The sequence below is a fragment of the Megascapheus bottae genome, chromosome 3, assembly GCF_031878675.1.
Source record: "Megascapheus bottae isolate mThoBot1 chromosome 3, mThoBot2.hap1, whole genome shotgun sequence".
Classification (NCBI taxonomy): Eukaryota; Metazoa; Chordata; class Mammalia; order Rodentia; family Geomyidae; genus Megascapheus; species Megascapheus bottae.
Window position 1 is genome coordinate 16,671,312 of NC_143511.1, and position 20,782 is coordinate 16,692,093.

At 40.1% G+C, this 20,782-nt stretch overlaps 1 protein-coding gene across 9 annotated transcripts in view; it reads right to left on the reverse strand.

The window, feature by feature from the left end:
• Window positions 1–258: 258 nt before the first annotated feature.
• The window catches only part of Tle4 (TLE family member 4, transcriptional corepressor), a 143,906-nt gene continuing 123,382 nt past the window's right edge, over window positions 259–20,782 (reverse strand). For 8 of the 9 annotated variants that reach the window (XM_090329600.1, XM_090329599.1, XM_090329596.1 and 5 more), the window contains 9 exons: window positions 20,153–20,285; window positions 18,426–18,619; window positions 17,887–17,963; window positions 8,044–8,293; window positions 6,410–6,657; window positions 4,965–5,112; window positions 4,394–4,544; window positions 3,978–4,054; window positions 259–2,017 (listed from right to left, as the gene is read on the reverse strand). In XM_090329600.1, the coding sequence (XP_090185726.1) occupies window positions 1,910–2,017; window positions 3,978–4,054; window positions 4,394–4,544; window positions 4,965–5,112; window positions 6,410–6,657; window positions 8,044–8,293; window positions 17,887–17,963; window positions 18,426–18,619; window positions 20,153–20,285 (1,386 nt within the window). In that variant the 3' untranslated portion in view covers window positions 259–1,909. Of the gene's footprint in view, window positions 2,018–3,977; window positions 4,055–4,393; window positions 4,545–4,964; window positions 5,113–5,826; window positions 5,910–6,409; window positions 6,658–8,043; window positions 8,294–17,886; window positions 17,964–18,425; window positions 18,620–20,152; window positions 20,286–20,782 lie in introns of those variants that run through there. The other variant, XM_090329603.1, reaches the window with a different exon arrangement.

Below are 20,782 nucleotides of genomic sequence, written 5' to 3' on the forward strand. Positions count from 1 at the left end.
TTTCTGCCTCTCAAGCTACCAGGGGACAGAATAAAGAGAGGTTTAATAAATAGTAGAGAGCAACCCATCTGATTTTTTTTTAAAAATCTCTTTTCCTTTCTAAATTACCACATGTAAAATAGAAACAAACAAAACTAACAATATCAAACTGAAGCTGCCACGACTACAACCAGTAACTGAAAATAGAGGGGCATAGCCAAGTATAATAAACTAAAGCCAGTAAAAAAAAAAAACAAAGAATTAGAAAAATAAGCATACTAGAAGTTATTTATGTTTAATGCTTAAAAGTCTGAATGCACAAACAATCTACTGTTATAGAAGCACTGGTGATCAATACAATGCATTAGAACTATGTACAATGCACAGTTTAGTATCAAAATCTTTCTACACTGTAGTTTTACGAAACTGTTAATGACATCAAACACTAAGCACTTAAGACACCATTTTGTTTTTCTGCTACCACATTAGGAACGTCAGGGGACAGGTCCATTTCAGCTTGCAGCATCCATCCATGTCTAGTATGAAATTAAGTCATTTTCTACTTACACAATAAAGTTTATCTACACGGTTCTTTTGATTTTGATCCATAGCAGCAAAGGCACTGTACATCAGCAGATCCACAGACTTAAAAGATTTTTTTAAAGCATTCAAACAAAACATAATAATAAAAAAAGGAGTCACATATTATAGTTTAACAGCAACAACAACAACATAAAAGAAAACACAATGTTTCTGGCACAATGGCACAGCCTGTGTCCATTTCAGGGACATCCAACTAAGACATGGAAAGAACCGGAGGTAAGAAAGCAAGTCCTCATCCCAGGAGAGTCTTGCTCTGCTCTTTTGTATCTTTCAGAGGGAGGTCTCCCAAACCTCCCTGGTGGTCCTTGTTTTGTAAAAGACTTGACTTGCCCCATTGACGGGAGTCCTCTCCCTATTGGTGCAGCTCCCAAAGAGCATGCCACAAAATAGCCCATAATTTCCCAGAACAAAACTGCCCAAAGATACACAAGTCTTTGCAAAATAACATGGCAAAAAAACAAATAACCAGAAGGGATTAGGTTCTCTCTTGGAGGCCCAATTTAATTTGTTCGTCTGTCTATAATACAATAAAAAAAAGGGAATTAAAAACATATTACAAAGACAGTTGTCAACAGGTCAAAAAAATAAAAAGAAAGAAAAAAAGAATCCAATTACTTTTATCGTGTATAATCTAAAATTAGAGATATATTTGTTAAAGTTGTCCAAAATAGGCTCAAATGAATATGACTTGGCTGGTCAAGTTCTAATTGTTCAGCCAAATTTCTGAACATCTTCAGAAATAGAGAAGGAAAATAAAAACAAAAACAAAACCTTAATAACAACACAGCAACATATTGCTTCCATGTGTAATTATACATTTCACTTCTCTATACAGTCAATAGTCTACATTTAGTGACATTTTTTAAATCAGTTATTTTAAACCTTCCTTTCCCCTCCTTTAGCAAAAAAAAGGGGGGAGGGGTATCAAATACAATGCACCTTCATTATCAATGCAGGAGCAGACAGCTTTATTTAGTCAGTCATTGTTAGAAAGCCTTCTTTAAACAAAATAAATATATTACAGATATAATACATAATTGAAGATTCCATCACTGGTAAGTATGCTTATTCTGTGTTCTTCCAAGTAGATAGCTGAAGATTTGGTATCACAGGTTTGTAATGAGTATTCACAATTCAATAGCAAGGAGGGGATGGGGTTAAAGAGAAGGGTGAAACTCCACAATGGGCGGGCAATGAATATTTGGAAATCCTTGGTTTTAGATGCGGGTGTAGGGGTGGGGTGGTTTTAACAACAACAACAACAACAAAAGAAAAGGATGAGAGAGCAAAGTGCTACAAGGAGTCCAGTTTGCATGAAGATTTGTCCTTAATAAATAACTTCATAAACCGTGGCCTTCTTGTCCCCAGAGCCAGTGACAATGTATTTGTCGTCCACAGAGATGTCACAGCTAAGCACCGATGAGGATTCTTTGGACTAGAAGGAAACATAATAAGAACAGGTGAAATGTCAAAATAAAAGCTGACAAGTACCAAGATGAACAACTGGAGGACTTGGGCACACATGTATGGCATGGGGTAGAGAGAGGAGCCTTGAGCAGCGAGGGCAGGTACAGCACTTCTGAGACGGGCAGTAGGGCACCACGGGATCAAGGATGGGGCATCCCTCAGCAGCTTGGCCACAGAAGCTTGCTACCGGGACACCAGCAGGCTGGCAACAGTGCTATGATCACCACTGCCGATGATGAGGCCAGGCCGGGCTTCAAGGCCCATTCTCTAGGGCAGAGTAGGGTTTTCGAGATGTGGGGAACTTCACTGCTGCTGAAAGCTTGGTCTAGGTGTACTGTGCAGCAGCACACACATCACTTAGCACTGTGGGGTCTGGGCCTCGGCTTCCTTCAAAGGCAATGAGGAAAACGGGACGTTATGACTTTAAAAGGAAGTCATAACATGGAAACAGCATTCAAAACACTGTAGAGGTGTTTTCAGATGTTGTTTGGGGATACAGAATAGGAAAATACTGAGAGTACCAAAGAGTACCGATGTAATTAATGCGAATGTGCAAGGGGTGGGGTTAAGTAGAGAGAAATGTGTCATACCTACATGATTTGCATAGTAACTCAACAAGACTCTAAAAGGTTCAATGTTAAGTTCTCCGAATTGTGCCCATCAAATAAATAAAAATGCACAATGATAACAAAAACTCGGCAGGATTTATACCTGGACTATGAAAAATACTTTTAACATCTAGAAATAAATGTATGACATATACTTGCTAACCCATTCTCAATCTTTATTTTTTTTTAAATTGCAACTGGTAATAATTTGAATTTGTGATCCAATATATGATGAGATTTATTATGCTTACTATAAAAGGCACACTCAAATATTTCCAATTTCACTTTTGTTTAAAAAATTATGATAGAGATGAGTGTCTGGAGTGCATGTCTGTAGTCGTAGCTCTATGAGGTTGGGGCTAAGAGCTGGAGAATCAATGTTCAAAGCCAACCTAGGCAGAAAAGTCCATGAGATTCCAAGCTAGCCAACAAAACCTAGACTGGAAGCATAGCTCAGGTGGTAGAGCAACAGATGAGCAATGATGCCAAGTGAGTTTGAGGCCTCAGTTCAAACTCCATTACTGGGTTTCAAAAGCTAACTAGAATTCTCCATCGTAAGCTATGATTCACAATATGAAAAACACTGTATTAAAATATAAGTAAGCATCATGACAGGGACAATCAACTATTCTTCAGGTATTTTTGTTCTCTACAGAAATATATTTGGATTTAATTCAATCTATCCTATGATGACTTAATAACACTTGGTTAAGGAAAGTAGCAGGTATGCTATCCCTAAAAAAAGATAATAACATTGAAAATACAGGAGATTTAAAAAAAGAGATTTGCCTATAAAATTCTAACAAATCACAGTGGAGCTGGAGAGACTGTGTGTGTATCCGTACCCACACACATGTGTGTATATGTGTGTGTGTACAGATTTTTTTTTTACCATATCTATTACTTGGTTCTTCGACACTTTCACAAAAAGTAGACAAAATTTCATTAGCCAATAGGAAGAAAAAGTATATACATATCAATCAATCTGTGATAACTTTGCTGTAACAGTCTTCTTTGGGGAAAAAAATTAACCAAGAAGAGCTAATAGCAATGAGAATTAAAGCAAAGTGCTTGACATTTGAACATAAAATGCAATTTCACACTAGACTTCAAGCCTCCTCCACACAGTGTGGCTGTGCTGCCTCCCCTCCCCCAGGCACTGTCCTCTCTGGGACACTGGGATGGATTGGCACTGGCTCCTGCTTTCCAGCACACTCAAGTGCACTGTTCATCCGAGCAGGGGCACAGATATAGCATGACCGAACTTCTCTGCCTTCAGTAAACACACGACACATGCACATCAGGCAACTTAGGCATTACCTGGAATATACTGGCCCCGTAAGGTGTCCTCCAAGCATTCAGAAGGTTGTCCTTTCCAGTGCTTACAAACCACTTGCCTAGGAAGAGTTTTTTTTAAAAGATATGGTAATGTTTATGTTACTTGGTGAGACACCTGGAGTTACTTTATACAAAACCAAATTACTCAATCCATTAAAACAAACAAAGGAGAATGTCTTTCACTTCAAAAGTAAAAAATAAAGCCCTTCCTTCTGGATTAGTGAATCTTTTGTATTTGTGATCAGGGCAGAGCGCACTGATGTCAGAGAAATCACATTGTTTTAGAGAGGTAAGCAGGATCAAAGAAGCAACATGGTTCTGAAGAGGAAACGTGTAATAAAGTGAAGAACTCAACTTGGGATGAATCAACAGAAGATGAGCAAAACGGGCTTGCTTACCACAGTGGGCAAACTTGAGGGATAGCACGCAGCTCTCGTGAAGGTGTAACTGGTATTTGTCTGGCTTGGTGACATGCAGCACTTCCACATTACTGTTCTCCATCCCCACTGCAAGCCACTCTCCAGTGGGGCAGTAGCCCAGGGAAAAGATCTAGGATTAAAGTAGGTGGTGGTGGGTACAGTGAACACACTTGCTTTTTCACCAGGAAGTACAGTCTCTGTGGGGGTGCTACTTGGAATCTGAACTGTACAGGAAACCCACATCAAACCGCTTTCCAAAGTGAACTAGTCAGAAGTTACATTTCTTATTACAGATTCACTGGCTACCTGATCTTAACTGTAGCTAAGCAGGAGTCTGAAATCTAGAGGACTGTGGGTTGAGTCAAGACTGCACAGGAAAAGTTCCCTGGATTCTATCTCTAAAATAATTAGGGGAAAAAAAATCAAGCATGGAAGTATGATTCCAGTGATAAGAATACCAGCCTAACAGGGATGAGGCTCTTAGTTCAAACCCCAATAATACAACCAAACCAAGTCTGCAACTTCTAACACGGAAGGCACACAGCTGTACCTGGGAGGTGAAGTCATGCTGCTGCAGCTGCCGCCCCTCGCGCAGGTCCCAGGACCTGACCGTGTTGTCCAAACCACCCGTCCAGAGTTTGGTGCCGTCGTTAGAAATATCAATACAGCTGGCTCCGTCTGTGTGGCCTTGGAATTGCCTGGGACACAAAAAAAACCCTTCCAAGGTTGGTTTTTATTGAACTCAACCCTCAATGTCACTCCAGATCCAGAAATCATTTCTGGTAAAATATCCCTAGGACATCAAGGGAAGGAAGTCAAGTGGCTACTCAAATGAATTCAGCAAATACACTGACAATTATTTCATTTTTGGAACTGAATACAGAGTTTGGTTCATTAAAAATAAGATGTAGACCACAAAGACCTCTTCTCTTTACATGCTCAGCTGACTATACCTCTTTCCCGAGGATCTCTTGCCAATCTCTTAAGTGTTGATAGCTGGGATTGTTTTCATGGTTTTTACCTACTAACACTGATCCTACTCAGTATCACTTTTACGTAAGCATCACAGATGTTTATATATATATATATATATATATATATATATATATATATATATATATATATATATATATAAACGTTCTTACATATTAGCCTACAGATAATCTGTCAGAGAGCAGCACCACGCTGTGCCTGGACCCTTGGTAAATGCTACATAAACAAAGATTTGGTAAGAGTGACTTCTCAGATACACAAGCTAGCTATCTAAGACAGCACCACGCATTGATAAGGCTTCTCAATGAGTATCTATGGAAAATAAGGGTTTGTCAGCAAGCACAGAGGGCAAATTATAGATGTCTAATGAGCTCTTGGGGTCAGGGGAACCTTATGTACATTAATTATGCCAAACTGACCTCCTTTTTAACAATGTGAATTGATGAAGTTTAGTAAATGCTAGGAAGACAACCCTCTTTGCTTTATGAAGTAAGTATAAATACTGTAAAAAAAAACAAAACAGATTTTTACATTAGTAATTCATTAGCAGCATCTTAAAATGGACCCGTTTTAACATTTTTTTTTTTTTTTTTTGGTGGGTGATGGGGCTTGAACTCGGCCTGGGCACTGTCCCTTGGCTCTTCAGCTCAAGGCTATTGCCCTACCACTGGGCCTGGGCTTAATTCCTGAGCTCTTCAGCTCAAGGCTACTGTTTTACCCTTGAGCCAAGCCCCACATCCCATTTTCTGATGGTTAATTGGAGGTCAGAGTCTCAGGTCCTTTTGTGTCCGGGCTGGCTTTGAACCTTGATCCTCAGATCTCAGCCTCCTGAGTAGCTAGGATTATAGATGTGAGCCACTGAGCCCAGCAGCAACAATTTTTATAGTAAGATAAATAGTATTCCACCAACTCAGAAACACACATTCCCATACAGAGCATTTTCACATGACCTGGGAAAAGCAGTATCTCCTGGTCATCTGGAGAGGGACCCTGCTGACCTACCTCACCAGTGTCTGGTTGTGCAGGTCCCACACGGCGATGTTGCCATCGCTGCAGCACGAGAAGCAGACCTTGGAATCCGGGCTGATGGCCAAGGCGTAGCAGGCAGGAGCTGAGGACGTCAGCTCTGCCTTGATGCGTGGGGTTGGAGCTGCCAAGTCCCAAATGGACAGAGTACTGGCTTCCCCTCCCACTATGAGTGTTCGACCATCAGGGAGTAATCTGCAGGAACGGATGTAGTTATCCCTGTTCTGTAGAGACAAAAACCATCAAGAGATTACTCATGGGGAAAGAAAAACAGCATTAACAGGAGAGCAGAAATCCATAAAAGTATTGTGTTCCCTCCTGGTTTAATGAGCCATTTATACTTATGACAATGATAAAGTAGATTAATGCTAGAAAATTACATGAAATTAAGGAAGTACTTAAACTTGATCTTCAAAATTTGGCACTGAGATATTTAATCTTAATTAGCATCAGAATGGAAAGGATCTAGCCCTACTCCCAGCACCACCAACTCAAACAATGCTTATGTCAGTTGCATAAATAGATCTACAAGCAGACTAATGCAGGGGCTATCACATCTGCGGAATATCTAAACATGGATCTCTGGTTCATTCTGCTGTGGCAAGAGGGTCTTATTACTATAGGAGGGGGTTAAGGTTCAAGACACCCGGCAGTCTGCTCCTTTTTTTGTGCCCAGCTTGCAAATACAGGATATTACAAGGCATATCATGGGTTCAGTGTAGTAGTATCAACTAGAAGAATCAATCTGTACTATTAAGTGATAGGAAAAAATAAAACAAAAATATGGTCTCTATTCATAAAGTCATCTTGAGTCAAGTATTCCATAGCTCATGCCTGGGGCGGCTGAGATCTGAGGAACATAACTCAAAGCAAACTCAGGCAAGAAAGTCTATGAGACTCTTATCTCCAATTAATAACCACCACAGAAAAAGCAAACAAAACCAAAAAAGCCAAAAACTGGAAGTAGAGCTGTGGCTAAAGTGGTAGAAAGCTAGTCTTAAGCAAAAACAACTTGGGGACAACTTCCCGAACTTGGGTTCAGGCCCCAGGACAGATACCAAGGTGGGGGGGAGAGAGAGGAGGGGGTAAGAGGGAGGAGAAAGAGAGTGGGAGGAGGGAGGGAGGCGAGGAGAGAGAAAGGAGAGCTCATCTACATTTAATCATGTTAAAGACAGTAGCAAGATTCTTGTGGTACATACAAATGATGAAAACCAAGGCAAAATTCCTAGCAACTCAAGGACAAATGCCAGTTTTATCAGCTTTAAGGGGGTTCTTGTGTCTGTTATAAGAAGAATTTAGTACTCTTTGCATGAGAAGATTTGTAGGTACACTTGCTTAGAAACCACATGCAAGCTCTTAGTTTTCTAAAACCTTTCGCATAGCGCAACAAGTGGTTTTGCCTTTTCTTTCTGGGGACTGTGTTAATATAAACCAATACAGGTACATGTGCCACACAAAAAGAACTGGACTGTTCTGGACACACTCTGAGAGGAAGCCCAGCTTTCTACTTGGGATCACTACTGTAGCACGGCACAAATAGCCAGTGTGTACTCCATCCCTTCCCGTTTCCTGAGTGAAGACCTAAGACTTAGCCATCCTTGCTCGCTCACCAGACAGTCCAGTTGGGAGACAGGGCTCTTGTTGCCAGGGTGGCTGATGTCCCAGACCTTGACGCAGCCCTTTCCGCCCGTGTACACGTGCCTCGTGGGGTTACTGATGGTCACGGCGCACACCACCTCCCCGTGGTTGAGGGTGTTGATCTGACGAGCGTGTCGTGGGATTCCGGGTCCAATGAGGGCATCCGGGGGAAAGGGGACAGGTTGCATCTGGCCTTCTGCACTAACGTGGAAGGAGTATGCTCTAAGGCAGAAAGAGGGCAACATGGAAGATGTTACTGTTTAATGCATCAAGTGAAAAGAACACAAACAATTCCAGTACCCTGATTTAATTAGCATAACAAGAATACTACAGCTAGATCCAATCCATAATCAGATCGCACACCAGCTGTGACATTCCCAGTTACCTTCCATGAACCTTGTTCCTCTAAATTCAAAAAGAGAGATAAGGTACCCATAACTCACAGTGAACTAAAATGACATAACTAATGAGAAGTGGAGTGGTTACTCTTTTAAGGGCATGCTATAGAGATTTGTGTGATTCTGAGGCCCATGACCAGATTTTGCCTATATTGAACATTCCAATCAAGTGACTTACTAATAGATATTATGAAGCTCTATGAAGCACAGGGTTGTTAAAATGGTAGATATGCCAAAATAAAACCAAACTATTAAAGTCTAGTTTTACTATCTTGAATAGACTCAAGGATCACAAATCATAATAACTCCAAATGGAGTGAGATTCTGGGCATGCCCTGTGTCAGCCTTCAGTTCACAGCCATGTGAAGCACTGGATTATAAATGGCAGCTGAGGTTACAGCATCTTCCTCAACCTAGCCAGAAGCATCTACTACCTCTTGGGCTATAGCCTCATGTTGGAAATTATGTCACATAATCTGTAGGTACAGAAAGGATAGGAGGTTAGATTAAACCATGGGGAGCTTTAGCATTAAACATTTCATGGTTCTTTAATGCAAAAATCTACAGGCATTTCATGTCTGCAAAATTTAGTGTATTACCAAGGGCTGTTCCTCAACAACCTGAATCTTCCTGGCAAGATGAAGTTTGCCTATGGTTGTAAAAGATATGAGTACCAGACTGTAGAAGGTTCTTACTTGCTCTGAAGGAAGTACATGTCAGATTTGCTGAGGAAGAAGGATGTAGGAAGCGAGGAGATAATGAATACAAAGTATTTCTTGAGTCAAACTAACAGGACTTGCAGACATACTGATATCTGACCTGAGAAGAAAGAGTACTCTCTAGCTTAGAGCCTAGGAACTCAGTTGATCACAGAAACATCTGAAGGTGGCAGGAAAGCAAACTTCAAGGGTACACATATGAGGTTGGTATTTGATTTTTCTTAAGCTTGAGTGCAAATGAAAATTCAAATGGTTTTAATTAATTCAGGAGCAAGATCCGGGTTAGAAATACCAAGGTATGATCATGTATGAAGAAGTGATAGTTGAAGCTGAGGGGACTAAAAAAAACAAAAAAAATCTGGACCAGATGATGTGGTGAGAACCTCCAGTGAGTAAAGACAGAAAGACAATAAAGGGCGATTTCCTGAGTCATTCCCTTATATACACATATTTTGGGGGTACTTTCCTGTGCTCAGCATTATTCCAAGGAACGTGCAAGAAGAAAAGGCCACACTCCCTCTGCCTGAGGTTACAGCCAGCAATGGGAAGCAGCAGGAAGCACATTCATCAGTGAGATCCATACCCCCACACAACTGAAACTGTCAGTGCTACGAAGAATAGAAGTACTATGGTACTCTGGGGATCTCAGTATGAGCAGGAGGTAGACATGGCAGAGCAATGTGTGAAGTCCATAGCAATGGGGCAAGTCTATTAAGTACTTAGCTCATGTTTATTATTTGCCTTCTATGTGCCAAGTACTATGAAGTAGGTCTGGGGAATCAGAGGTGAAGGAGACAGTCTCTTATTCTACTGTAAGCATTCATCTTACAGGGGAAACAAAGGCAGATAGAAGTAAAGAGAAGTGAAGGTTTTCATTCTCTCTGATACTAAAGAGTAAGGGTATAGAGTTGCAAGGGTTACATCTCCATAGAGGCAGTAGGGCAGAGGAACTGAGATGGGAAGGAATGACACAGACCTTGGTACATTATCTTGTAGGCATGTACCAGGTAGAACAAACAGTAAATGCAAAGGCCTTCAGGTAAAAACCAGGCAAGAAGGCCTGAGTGTACTCAAGAGAATATCAAAACAGGAAGTTGATTAATAAGGATTCTAATGTACTGAGAAGATTCATCTAAGCAGAATGGCAAACAACCTAAGATTTGACTGGCATAATGTTTTCAAACAATGCTTCTGGCTGGTAAGTAGAAGACAAAGGAAGATAACCAACTAGGGTGCTGTTGCCCATCTCTCCTTTATGAGTCTATCAATACAGGTAACTTGAAGAGCAGTTGTGCACTAGTGATGAAATGGTTCAAGAAACAGGATGAAATTATTGGTTGGTTCAGGTGGATCCCTGAATCAACCAGACTGACAAGGACTCTGAGTAGAGGAAGAATTTAAACATGTATAAAGTCCTTAAAAAAATTAAGGGAAAAACTCCCTACCATGTTGGAAGAGGGGCAGATTCAAATAGCACATATTTGTAAAACAAACCCCCCCCCCCCAAAAAAAAAAAACAACAACAAAAAAGAAACTGGGAGAGTTTTCCCAATAGGTAGAGAAATTCAGTTCTGGAAGAAATTGATGAAGGGGGTATTGGGGGTAGGGGTGGGGGAGAGTATTTTCAGCCATTTCTACCACATGCCTTGTGTGTTAGGAGATACAAGAAAAATGAAGTCACACTTCCCTTAGCAGGTAAAGGGATGATCTCAGAAGGAACCAGGGTTTCAGTTCAGATAAGTGGGAGAAATCAGTAAGGCAATAATGTTTGAGAAGCAAGGTTGAGATTCTGAGAAATGATGACCCAGAAAAAGGCTAATTGATTTAGCAATTAGGAAGGTCATGAAGGCTAAATCTTAAAGCAAGGGAACCAAGGTTATTCCAAGTTTAGATGGTGTTACACATTCTTAATGGTGATTTCTTTCAGCAGACATGTCTTTTTCCCATGTAGAATCACTAAATGGGTTTTAGAGAGTCTTGAGAATTTAAATAGTTGAGAAACCAGACCCATACTTTCTTCCAAGGTTATCAATAGGATAGTTTTCAGCTTAACCACTCTGTGAGCACCCAGTACCTTACTGGCAATCCCTTTAAATGGATTCAAATGAGCTTCAAGAGCCTCATTAATTGCACGAAGGAATGGGAAAGCTAAGGCTTAAGCACTACTACATTAACACATTTAAAAAAGCACTTCTGGGGAGAGAAGGGTGCTAAGTTTTGAACTCATGGCCCTGTATTTACTGAGCCATACCTCTAAGGTTGCTTTCCACTGGTTATTTTGGAGATAAAGTTTAGAGAAACTTTTCTCTAAATGCAGTCCTCCAGATCTCAACCTCCTGAGTACCTAGGACTAGAGCTGTGGGCCATAGGTGCTGGACTCAGTAAACCCTTTAACATATAGCTAGCAAAAAGTACCAGACTCTGAAAAGAAAGTCAACATTTCTAAGAATCATTGAATTCAGACTCCAAGGACTGTTCTCTTTCTAACTGAATAGCTCAATATGTAAAAGTGCAACCTATACTGTAATATGTTATGTTAAGTAGAAAATTAGGCAATGTAAAATGCCTTGGCTATATGTGCCTTATGATCTAGGAATGACGATTAGACAAGTATAGACAGAACTGCCTACAATTCATGGTGGTACTGGGGTTTGAACTCTGGGCCTTGTACTTGCAAGTCCTACACTATTTGAACTATATACACCCAGCACTTTTCTCTTTCAGATAGGGTCTTGCTTACTGTCCAGGTCTGGCTTTGGGCTGTGATTCTATCTAGGGCCTCTCATACAGCTGGAATGGTTGTCACTCAGGAAAATGAATGAATGGCCTGTTGTTAAAAAGAGGTCTTGCTAATTTTTGTCTGGTTGGTTTTGAACCATCATCCTCTTGATCTCTGCCTCTGAAGTTGCTGGGATTATAGATATGATCCACTATGCTTGGGTGCAATAGCAAGTATAATTAGAAGGTGGTTTTCAATGAAACATTTCGGTCTCATAGGAGATATATGAAACAAATGGGTTTTTAAAAAATGGCAGAATTTCACTCAAGAGGGCAAAAGATGAAACATTCTCAGTGGCTGGAATCCCAGAGAACAGGCACTACAAAAGGATGAGGTGGAATGATTTATACAATTTCTGGATTGATTTAATCCAGCAATTCATATATTCAACAAAGACTCCACACACAGTTTTTGAACAAGGTCGCTGAACCACAGGCCAACAAAACATAGTAGGGACTCTATCTTACCATAATGCTATAAGGGGCAGTCATAATGCTGGCAAGAGAATTTCATAGGAAGATTCATTAAAAGGTTTTGGGAGAAAGTGAAGAAGTGACAATACTTGGGGTAAAGCCATTCGAAAAATAAGTTCAGTAGCAAGGAGTGGGGGAAAGTTCTATAATTTAGATCCTGACTGGCCCAAAGGCCCAGGAGTTGAAGGCCTGGGATTCAATTCTGTGGCTACTTAGAGGTGGCAGAACCTTTAGATAGCTGGACCAAGAGGGAAAAGTGAGGTCACTGAAGGTATGGCGCAGAAAAGAACACCTGATCACCTCCTATCTTTTTCACTGACTTCCAGTGGCCAGTAGGTGAACAGTGACCCCAAACAGGCTTCCATGACAATAGACTGCTCTGCTTCAGACTCAAAAGCAGGGGAGGCAAACATCATTGAATGAATTTTTGAATCGGAGAGTTAAAACAAACCTTTCCACTGTGCAAGTTCTTTATCTCAGGCGTTCTGTCACAGTGATGGAAGGCTGATTCCTTCTAAGGAATAAGAAATAATTATACTAATTACGTAGAGTGCTCAGGGACCTAAAATAAGCAAGGGCAATGATGACAAACTGGCAGTAGCAATGGATATATAACTTCTGTAGACTTACAGAAGAGATGTGATAAGGGAGCCAATAAAGATTAAGTTTCTAAGAATCAGGAAGTGAAAAGGTACTATGGATTATAAAAAAAGAAAAGGAAAAAAAAAAGAGTAAACTGGTTAGGACCTAGTATGTGACAGTATTTGTTGACTGTAATGAACAGAAAGTATAAAAAGTACACAGGATGCCTGTTTGAGATGTCTACCACAAACTAGCAACTGCGCTGGAAGCAGTTGGTACAGGGAGACTAACAAACAGTGACCTACATTCCCCTCCCAGAAAGCATCAACTGTATGCATGTACAAGCACACACAGATATGCAGTGAGTAAGATACATGAGTGTACAGTGGCTATGTGACAGACGTGAAAAGAACAGAAGACAGCTGAGAAAAAATATCAATTTGGATACTTCCTTGGACTTCTCACCTATCTCTCATTTATACTCTTTAAAAAGCTGCAATTCCTTTACATTGTATTCACCTCTCTCTGACTTGGCAAGATCTCCAAGTTCTCAATCTCTTGTAAACAGCACTAATCCTTAAATTCACATTTATAGATCTGAATTTATGAAGTAAATAGAAAATTAGGCTCTACACAGCACATGAAAAACCAGAGCAGTTACAGGATTTTGTTATGTATCACTGATTATTAACATTAATTTTTTTTTACTCTATAAAAGCAAATAATTCCTGAAATGGACTGGAAACACAGGAAGCCAAGTTCTTTTATTTTTCCTGCATTTGCATGTCATATTCTATAATACAATTAGTACCATAACTTTAATCAAATAGATATACCCTATTACCCTATTTATACTAATCTTAAATTTGAGTAGCAGATGAGTGTAAAAATTCATTTCTGGCATAAGCTGAAGTTAAACCATGTAGTTATTCCAATAGCCTGAACAGACAAGAGGACTGAAAGTAAATTACCAAATAAATGCTACTTTATGAGTGTGGAATACACATTTAATCATAACTCTGATAATATCTAGCAATTGATTTTGCAAAATAATTAGGACAGAGATGTACAATTTTTATGTCTTTCTAAGGAAAGGCAGTTACTTTGAGAGTGTGTACTGTAGTGTAGGTCTTTGCGTGATTTAGTATATTTAATGTTCTAATTTCGCATGCACTTTAGAAGGATTTCTGTTGAAAAAATATACATAAGGCCAAGTTTCATAATTCTATATTTTATGATCTGGAAAGCCATATAGTCATTATATTTAGTTTTGCTATGAAAATCTATAATAAGTGACATTATCTCTATCAGGTACCAGTGAATCATGTCTGTAATCTTTGCTATTCAGGAGGCTGAGATTAGAGAATCTTGGTTTGGGGTTAGTTTGGGCATATAAATCTGAGAGACTCTTATTGCTCATTAACCAGAAGTGAAAGTATGGCTCAAAATGCAAGAGTATACCAACTATAAGCAAAATTTAAGCCAAGTATGAGTTCAAAGCCTTGCATTCTAGTCCCAGTATCAGCACACACATACAACATAAAGAATGTGAATTCAATTATTTGATGCTATAACATACTAATGACAGAAAATATGGGATGCAAATACAGATCCAATCTTCATTACCAGGTTTCCTACCACATACCATTCCTTCTACTACATAAGCACCTTAAAAATATGAGGCAAAACAGACCAGGAAATGATGCTGTGAGCAATTAAACAACTACTACATAGCAAACATGACAGTAAAGATGGCTATATTACCAGGATATTCATCCTTCTCGTTCAGGAAGTGTCATTTAGTACAGATGACCCAAATGAAACTCACAAGGTTAATATAGTAAACTGTGGGTAATACCCTATCTTTAGAGGTCAAAGGCAAAACTACCATGTGACTTTGGCTTTGACATAATCCTGAATCCACTTTTTATCAACCACATCATAAGCCTTTTGTTCTTCCTGGTATAGTCATCTCCCAAAGTATTAGGTATTAGTGTTTCCAAGAATCAAAATTCTCAATAATCTTTCAACCCATCAACCTGCCAAAATACAGCTTTAAAAATGTTATAGGCCAATAGCTCAGCTGAAAGAAGGAAAACCATTTACCTTAAAGCTCAGAAGCAGCCTAAGTCAGACTAACTATGATTTTATGGAAGTTCCAGTGGGCCAATCTCTCAATCAAGACTGTCACTGCTTTAAATACATCAAATACTGCATCCTCCTTATGGCCTCAAAGCAGCAGCAACAGAGACTTCAGCAATGGAGCCTCACACTAATGGTTATACTCCAATTCACTGTACCCCTGAGAGAGCCTTGCCAGCTCACTCATCTGTTCACACGGAATTTTAGGTATTTGAATTGTTATTTGATTAATCCAATGACCTTGCTACTTAGTCACTGTTTAAAAATAGATCAAACTCTCACCTCCAAATACATCAAGGTTCTTGGTCAACAAAACTTGTCAGTCAGTCAACAAGTATTTGCAAAACACACAGAGGTACACAGCATTCTCTGGTAATTGATATTTATACCTTCAACTCTCAAGGAACTCAAGTCTAATTTGCCTTGTTTCCCTTATTAGTCAGTCAAATATTTACTGACCAAGTTGTCTATGGAGCCAGCATTGTTTGCTGCAATGGAGAAAGTTTAGGGTAGAGACTGTAGTGAAGTCAGTTATGGAAAGAACAATTGGGATTTTTTTTGCTCAGCATATGGATAAGAAAAGGAGGGACAAGGTCAGGAAACATGGACAGAACAAAACCACACAGGAAACATTAAGGAGGCAACAAAGTGCCTTAGTATGTATTAATAGGTAACAACCAAAGGGAAGTTTGAGAAGGTAGACTTCAACACACAGTCATTAACATTGTGAGTAGACATTATAATGTAGATATTACTTACAGGCCTGTATCTTAAATGTTCTGTATCTATAAATAAAGACTAAGTTGTGCTTGGTATTTGCAGAACTTATATTCAAATGTGGAGAGGCCAATAATGGTGATGGTTATAAATCAACACAAAAAAGCTGTGGGATAATACATGTCTATATTTATTAGCATTAGAGAGATTGAGGACATGTTCAAGGCCAGTCTACGCTACATAATGAGCCTCTGTCTCAAACAATAACAGTTACAGTAATAATAATAAAAAGTAGCGGAATGGATTATAAAGGGAAAAGATAGTTATCTGTGCAGAATGTTCTGTTAAGAAGTCATCTCACAGAGACCTGAAGTTAGACAGCCAAGGAAACGGTGATGGAGAAAGAAAATTAACAGCAAATGCCCTCATAGGCAAGTCTCTAGCAGGGAAGTTTCTGGAGGGGAGGACCTTCAGTGCTGTGGATCAAAGTCTGGACAACACTGGAGACTGGGGAGGCAGCAAGCCTAGGGCAGGTTTAGTGTCAGAGAGAAACCCAGGCAGAATGATGAAAATACACACACATATGGTAAGCAAGGGAGTCTACAGTGTTCCCAAATAGGAGAGAGAAAAATCAGATGGAATTTTAAAGGGAAGAGCTGGTACAACTGTATAGTAAAGTTCCTATCTGGGATGATACAACCAATTTAGAAAGATGTGAGCTTGAGAAATGATAAAAAGGTACATTTACATTAAAATGAAAAAAGATACTCAGGTATTTGAATAAACAAGAGAAGGCTGCAAGGATCAGTATGTTGTGTTTGTTTGGCCAAGTGGGCTGTAAACACAAAAATCTCTAAATGTCTAGTTCGCAGTAAAAGAAGCGTAATGAATAAGACACCTTCTCTAGAAATAAGCTGAGCATAAGATTGCTGGGATTTTGAGCTTTGGAACATTCACGTTTGTCCCTGCCCCTCCTCCTCCTGTCCTGGGGCCTGAAAGGGGCCTGGACGTTGCCCCTGAAAGCCTGAGTCAAGGATAGATTGCACTCTTCCCCTTGAGCCACAGCACCACTTTCTTGTTTTTGGTTTTTTTTTTGGTGATTAATTGGAAGTAAGAGTCTCAGGGACTTTCCTGCCCTGACTGGCTCTGAGCTACTATCTTTAGATCTCAGTCTCCTGAGTAGGTAGAATTATAGGTATAAGCCATTGACTTAAGCCTATTTGTAGGATAACAAATTATCTTAAAAACAGCAATAGTCAAGGAGAAGACCTCCTTGCTGGAGCTGCCTTGACTTCTTTTATTTACTTTTCAACCGGAAGGGTTTATTTATTTTTTTAAAATTATTGTCAAGGTGATATAGAGAGGGGTTAAAGTTATGAAAGGTAAGTAATCTTGGACATGTCACCACTCCTTTGTTTTCTCTCAGTTTCCCCCCCCAACTCTTCTTCCCACAAGTTGTGTCTAGTGAATATCACTGCTGAGTTAGTTCACCGCTTTGTCCCACCATTCTCTTCATATCATATACAACTTTTGGCCTTTCAACCCGAAGGTTTTTAAATTGAACACACAACCCCCGCCTATTGCCTCTTTTCTTGTAATACAGAAAATTAAAAATACGTTGCAAGTAAGAAAGCGCAGTTAGTATATGTGCTGCCGAAGCGAGCTCATATTGTTACAGCATTTTACCTTGTTATCTGATAAACTGTATATATGTTTATCTGGTTATTTGAAATAGGATAGGGAAGGGGAGGAAAACTAGATGAGGGGTGGGGGTGGGGGAAGGAAATGGGAACCAAAACATGAGAAGGGGTATCAATGTTTGTGAAATAATGCACCTTCTATCTGGTGAATATAATGTAACCCTTCTATTAATTACAATGAAAATATATGAAAAGAATAAAATAAAGTGCAGGTAGTACCCTTGACACTAACAGTGCTCAAATTCTAAAAGGCAAAAGGAGAAGGTACAGTCATTCCTGAGTACAAAAGTGACAAAGGTACTCACGGTTTTCCTCCTGGAATGCCGGTCAGGTTTGGAGGTATTGCTGGCACACGCATATGGTGATGTGGATCAAACCCCACCTAGAATATTTCCCATGCGGGACAACAAACAGAAGTAGTTATGTTCATTTGCTGTATCTTAGTATCTTTTCTAAAACTTGGGAAAATCTTTCAAAATTATATGATTTAAAGGTACATGCAGGTGCATTCACTAATGAAACAAGAGGGATCTAAGAGACACATACTCAGAGATGGAACATATAGAATATAAATATACCAATAACAAGTGAAGCTCATTACAGAAGGCAATTATTCTATACAGTCTAGTTTTGTATGTTTGAAATGTCAAAAATAATAATATTAATTTGAAAAGATATAATATAAAGATATTTTCTACCTTCTACACCACAACAAAAAGATCCCAGACTTAATCACAGGTGGTTTAACTTACAAATATACTCTCCTACTTCGATAAAAACATCCTACTATACTAAGTATATTCAGTGCTCTGAAATGTTCATTAGTAAAAGACCATAAGCTTACCACAGGCGATCTTCCATAGGCGGCAGCGGCAGCAGCAGCAGCAGCTGCTGCACTCATTTGTGGGGAAATGTTGTGTAGCCCAGCATAGGCAGCTCCTGGACTGGTCAGCTCCCCATTCATCCCAGCATGAGGAACAATCCCAAATGGCGTTGGATATGGGCAAGGGACAGCCATTGGAGTTCTTAAGCTGGATGCTGCAGACCACAATGGAAGGAGGACGGGGAAAAAACCAATATATAATATAGTCCTGAAGAGGGCCAGGAGTTTGGCCTACGGGTAGATTGCTTGCCTGGCATGCACGAAGATCTGGGTTCCATTCCTTGGTATCACATACACAGGAAAAAGCTGGAAGTGCTGCTGAGGCTCAAGTGGTAGAGCTCTAGCCTTGAGAAAAGTCCAAGGACAGTGCTCAGGCACTAAGCTCAAGCCCAGAACTGGCAAAAAAAAAAAAAATAGTACTGGAGATACTTTTTAATATGTTTTAAAAAGTGGGGGCTGGGAGTTTGGCCTAGTGGTACCATGCTTGCCTAGCATGCACGAAGACCCAGGTTCAACTTCTGGGTACCACATACATAGAAAAAAGCTGGAAGTGGTGCTGAGGCTCAAGTGGTAGAGCTCTAGCCTTCAGAAAGTCCAAGGACAGTGCTCAGGCCCTGAACTCAAGCCCAGGACTGGCAAAAAAAAAAAAAAAGTTATAACCGAGGCTGGGAGTGTAGCCTAGTGGTAGAGTACTCACCTAGCATGCACAAAGCCCAGGGTTCGATTTCTCAGTACCACATATTGAGAAAAAGCTGGAAGTGGTGCTGTGGCTCAGGTGGCAGGGTGCTAGCCTTGAGCAAAAAGTGTGCAAGGACAGTGCCCAGGACCTGAGTTCAAGCCCCAAGACTGGCAAAAAAAAAAAAAAAAAGTTATAACCGGACTGGTACTGGTGGCTCATGCCACCAGGAGGCTGAGAGTTTAGGATTTTGGTTTGAAGCCAGCCCAGGCAAGAAAGTCTGTGAGATCTTATCTACATTAAGGAACTCAGAAAAGGCAGAAGTGGTTCTGTGGCTCAAGTGGTACAGTACTAGTCTTGAGCACAAAGAGGATTAGGGACAGCACCTTGGCCCTAAGTTCAAGCCCCAGAACTGGCAGAAAACAACAACAATAACAATGACTGAATGGATTTTAATAACCTGAATAGTCAATCAGGTCTTCAGAGGGTTCATTCATTCATCCTCTTTTTCTTGCCAATCATAGGGCTTGAACTTAAGGCTAGGACATTGGTTTGAGTTATTTTGATCATGGCCAATGCTCTTCCACTTGAGCCACAGCTCCACTCTCATCTTTTTTGTAATTGGATTTATGTTTCATAGACTTTCCTGCCTGGGTTGGCTTTGAACTTCAATCTTCAGACATCAAGACTCCTGAGTAGCTAGGATTGCAGGTACATGGCACCTAGCATAATGAACATTTTTTTTTGGGGGGGGGCAGTCCTGGGGATGAACTCAGGGCCTAAGCACTGTTCTTGGGCTTTCCTCAAGGCTAGAGCTTTACCACTGGAGCCAGAGTACCACTCCTGACTTTTCTATGTATGTGGTACCAAGGAATCAAACCTGGGTCTTCATGCATGCTAGGCAAACCCTCTACCACTAGGCCAAACTCATGACCCTTGATGTAGTTTTTCATCACTTTAATTTCTTTACAAAACAAATATAAATATAGAAAGCCATTTTTGTCATACTAACCCAAGGGATCCACTCCTGGTGGTTTTCCTGGTACAGGCCTCAATCCTGGGGTGGAGTTACTACCTGGCGTAGGCGCATCAGTTCGTGGAGTAGGGGTATTGGACTTGGAAACAGGAGTAGTAGATTTTTCATTCTGATAAGAGATAGAATGTACCAGCTGTGAGAATATGGTTTTAACAAAAGGGTAATATTAAGGTAAACAAAACACAAAGGAAGAAGAGAAATAGATGAATTTTTTCAATTTGGATTTTTTTTCTTACATTAATAATAAGCCAGGAAAAGCAAAGGAGAGCACATTTCGGAGGATGTTCATTAAAGCTGACCTCATGGAGTTGGGTCATCTCTAGAAAACAACTTTGAGTTGAAAGGCAAAAAAAGTGTTGACAAACCATAGTGTTCCATGGGTAAAGGGCTACTTGTTTTAAGAATGATTGGTTCCAGTTGGGCACTCAGTGAACTGTTCGGGTAAAATAGTCTTCCTGGGTAACAGGTAAGATCAATATGACCAGAAAAGACTAAAACCTCAAGTTCCAGAGACGACTCAGCAGCAGGGAAATGCCACAAAAAGGCCAGAAGGACAGGAGCGAGCAGGAGAAAGCAACAGCAAAAGAACAAAATCTAGTGTGGTCT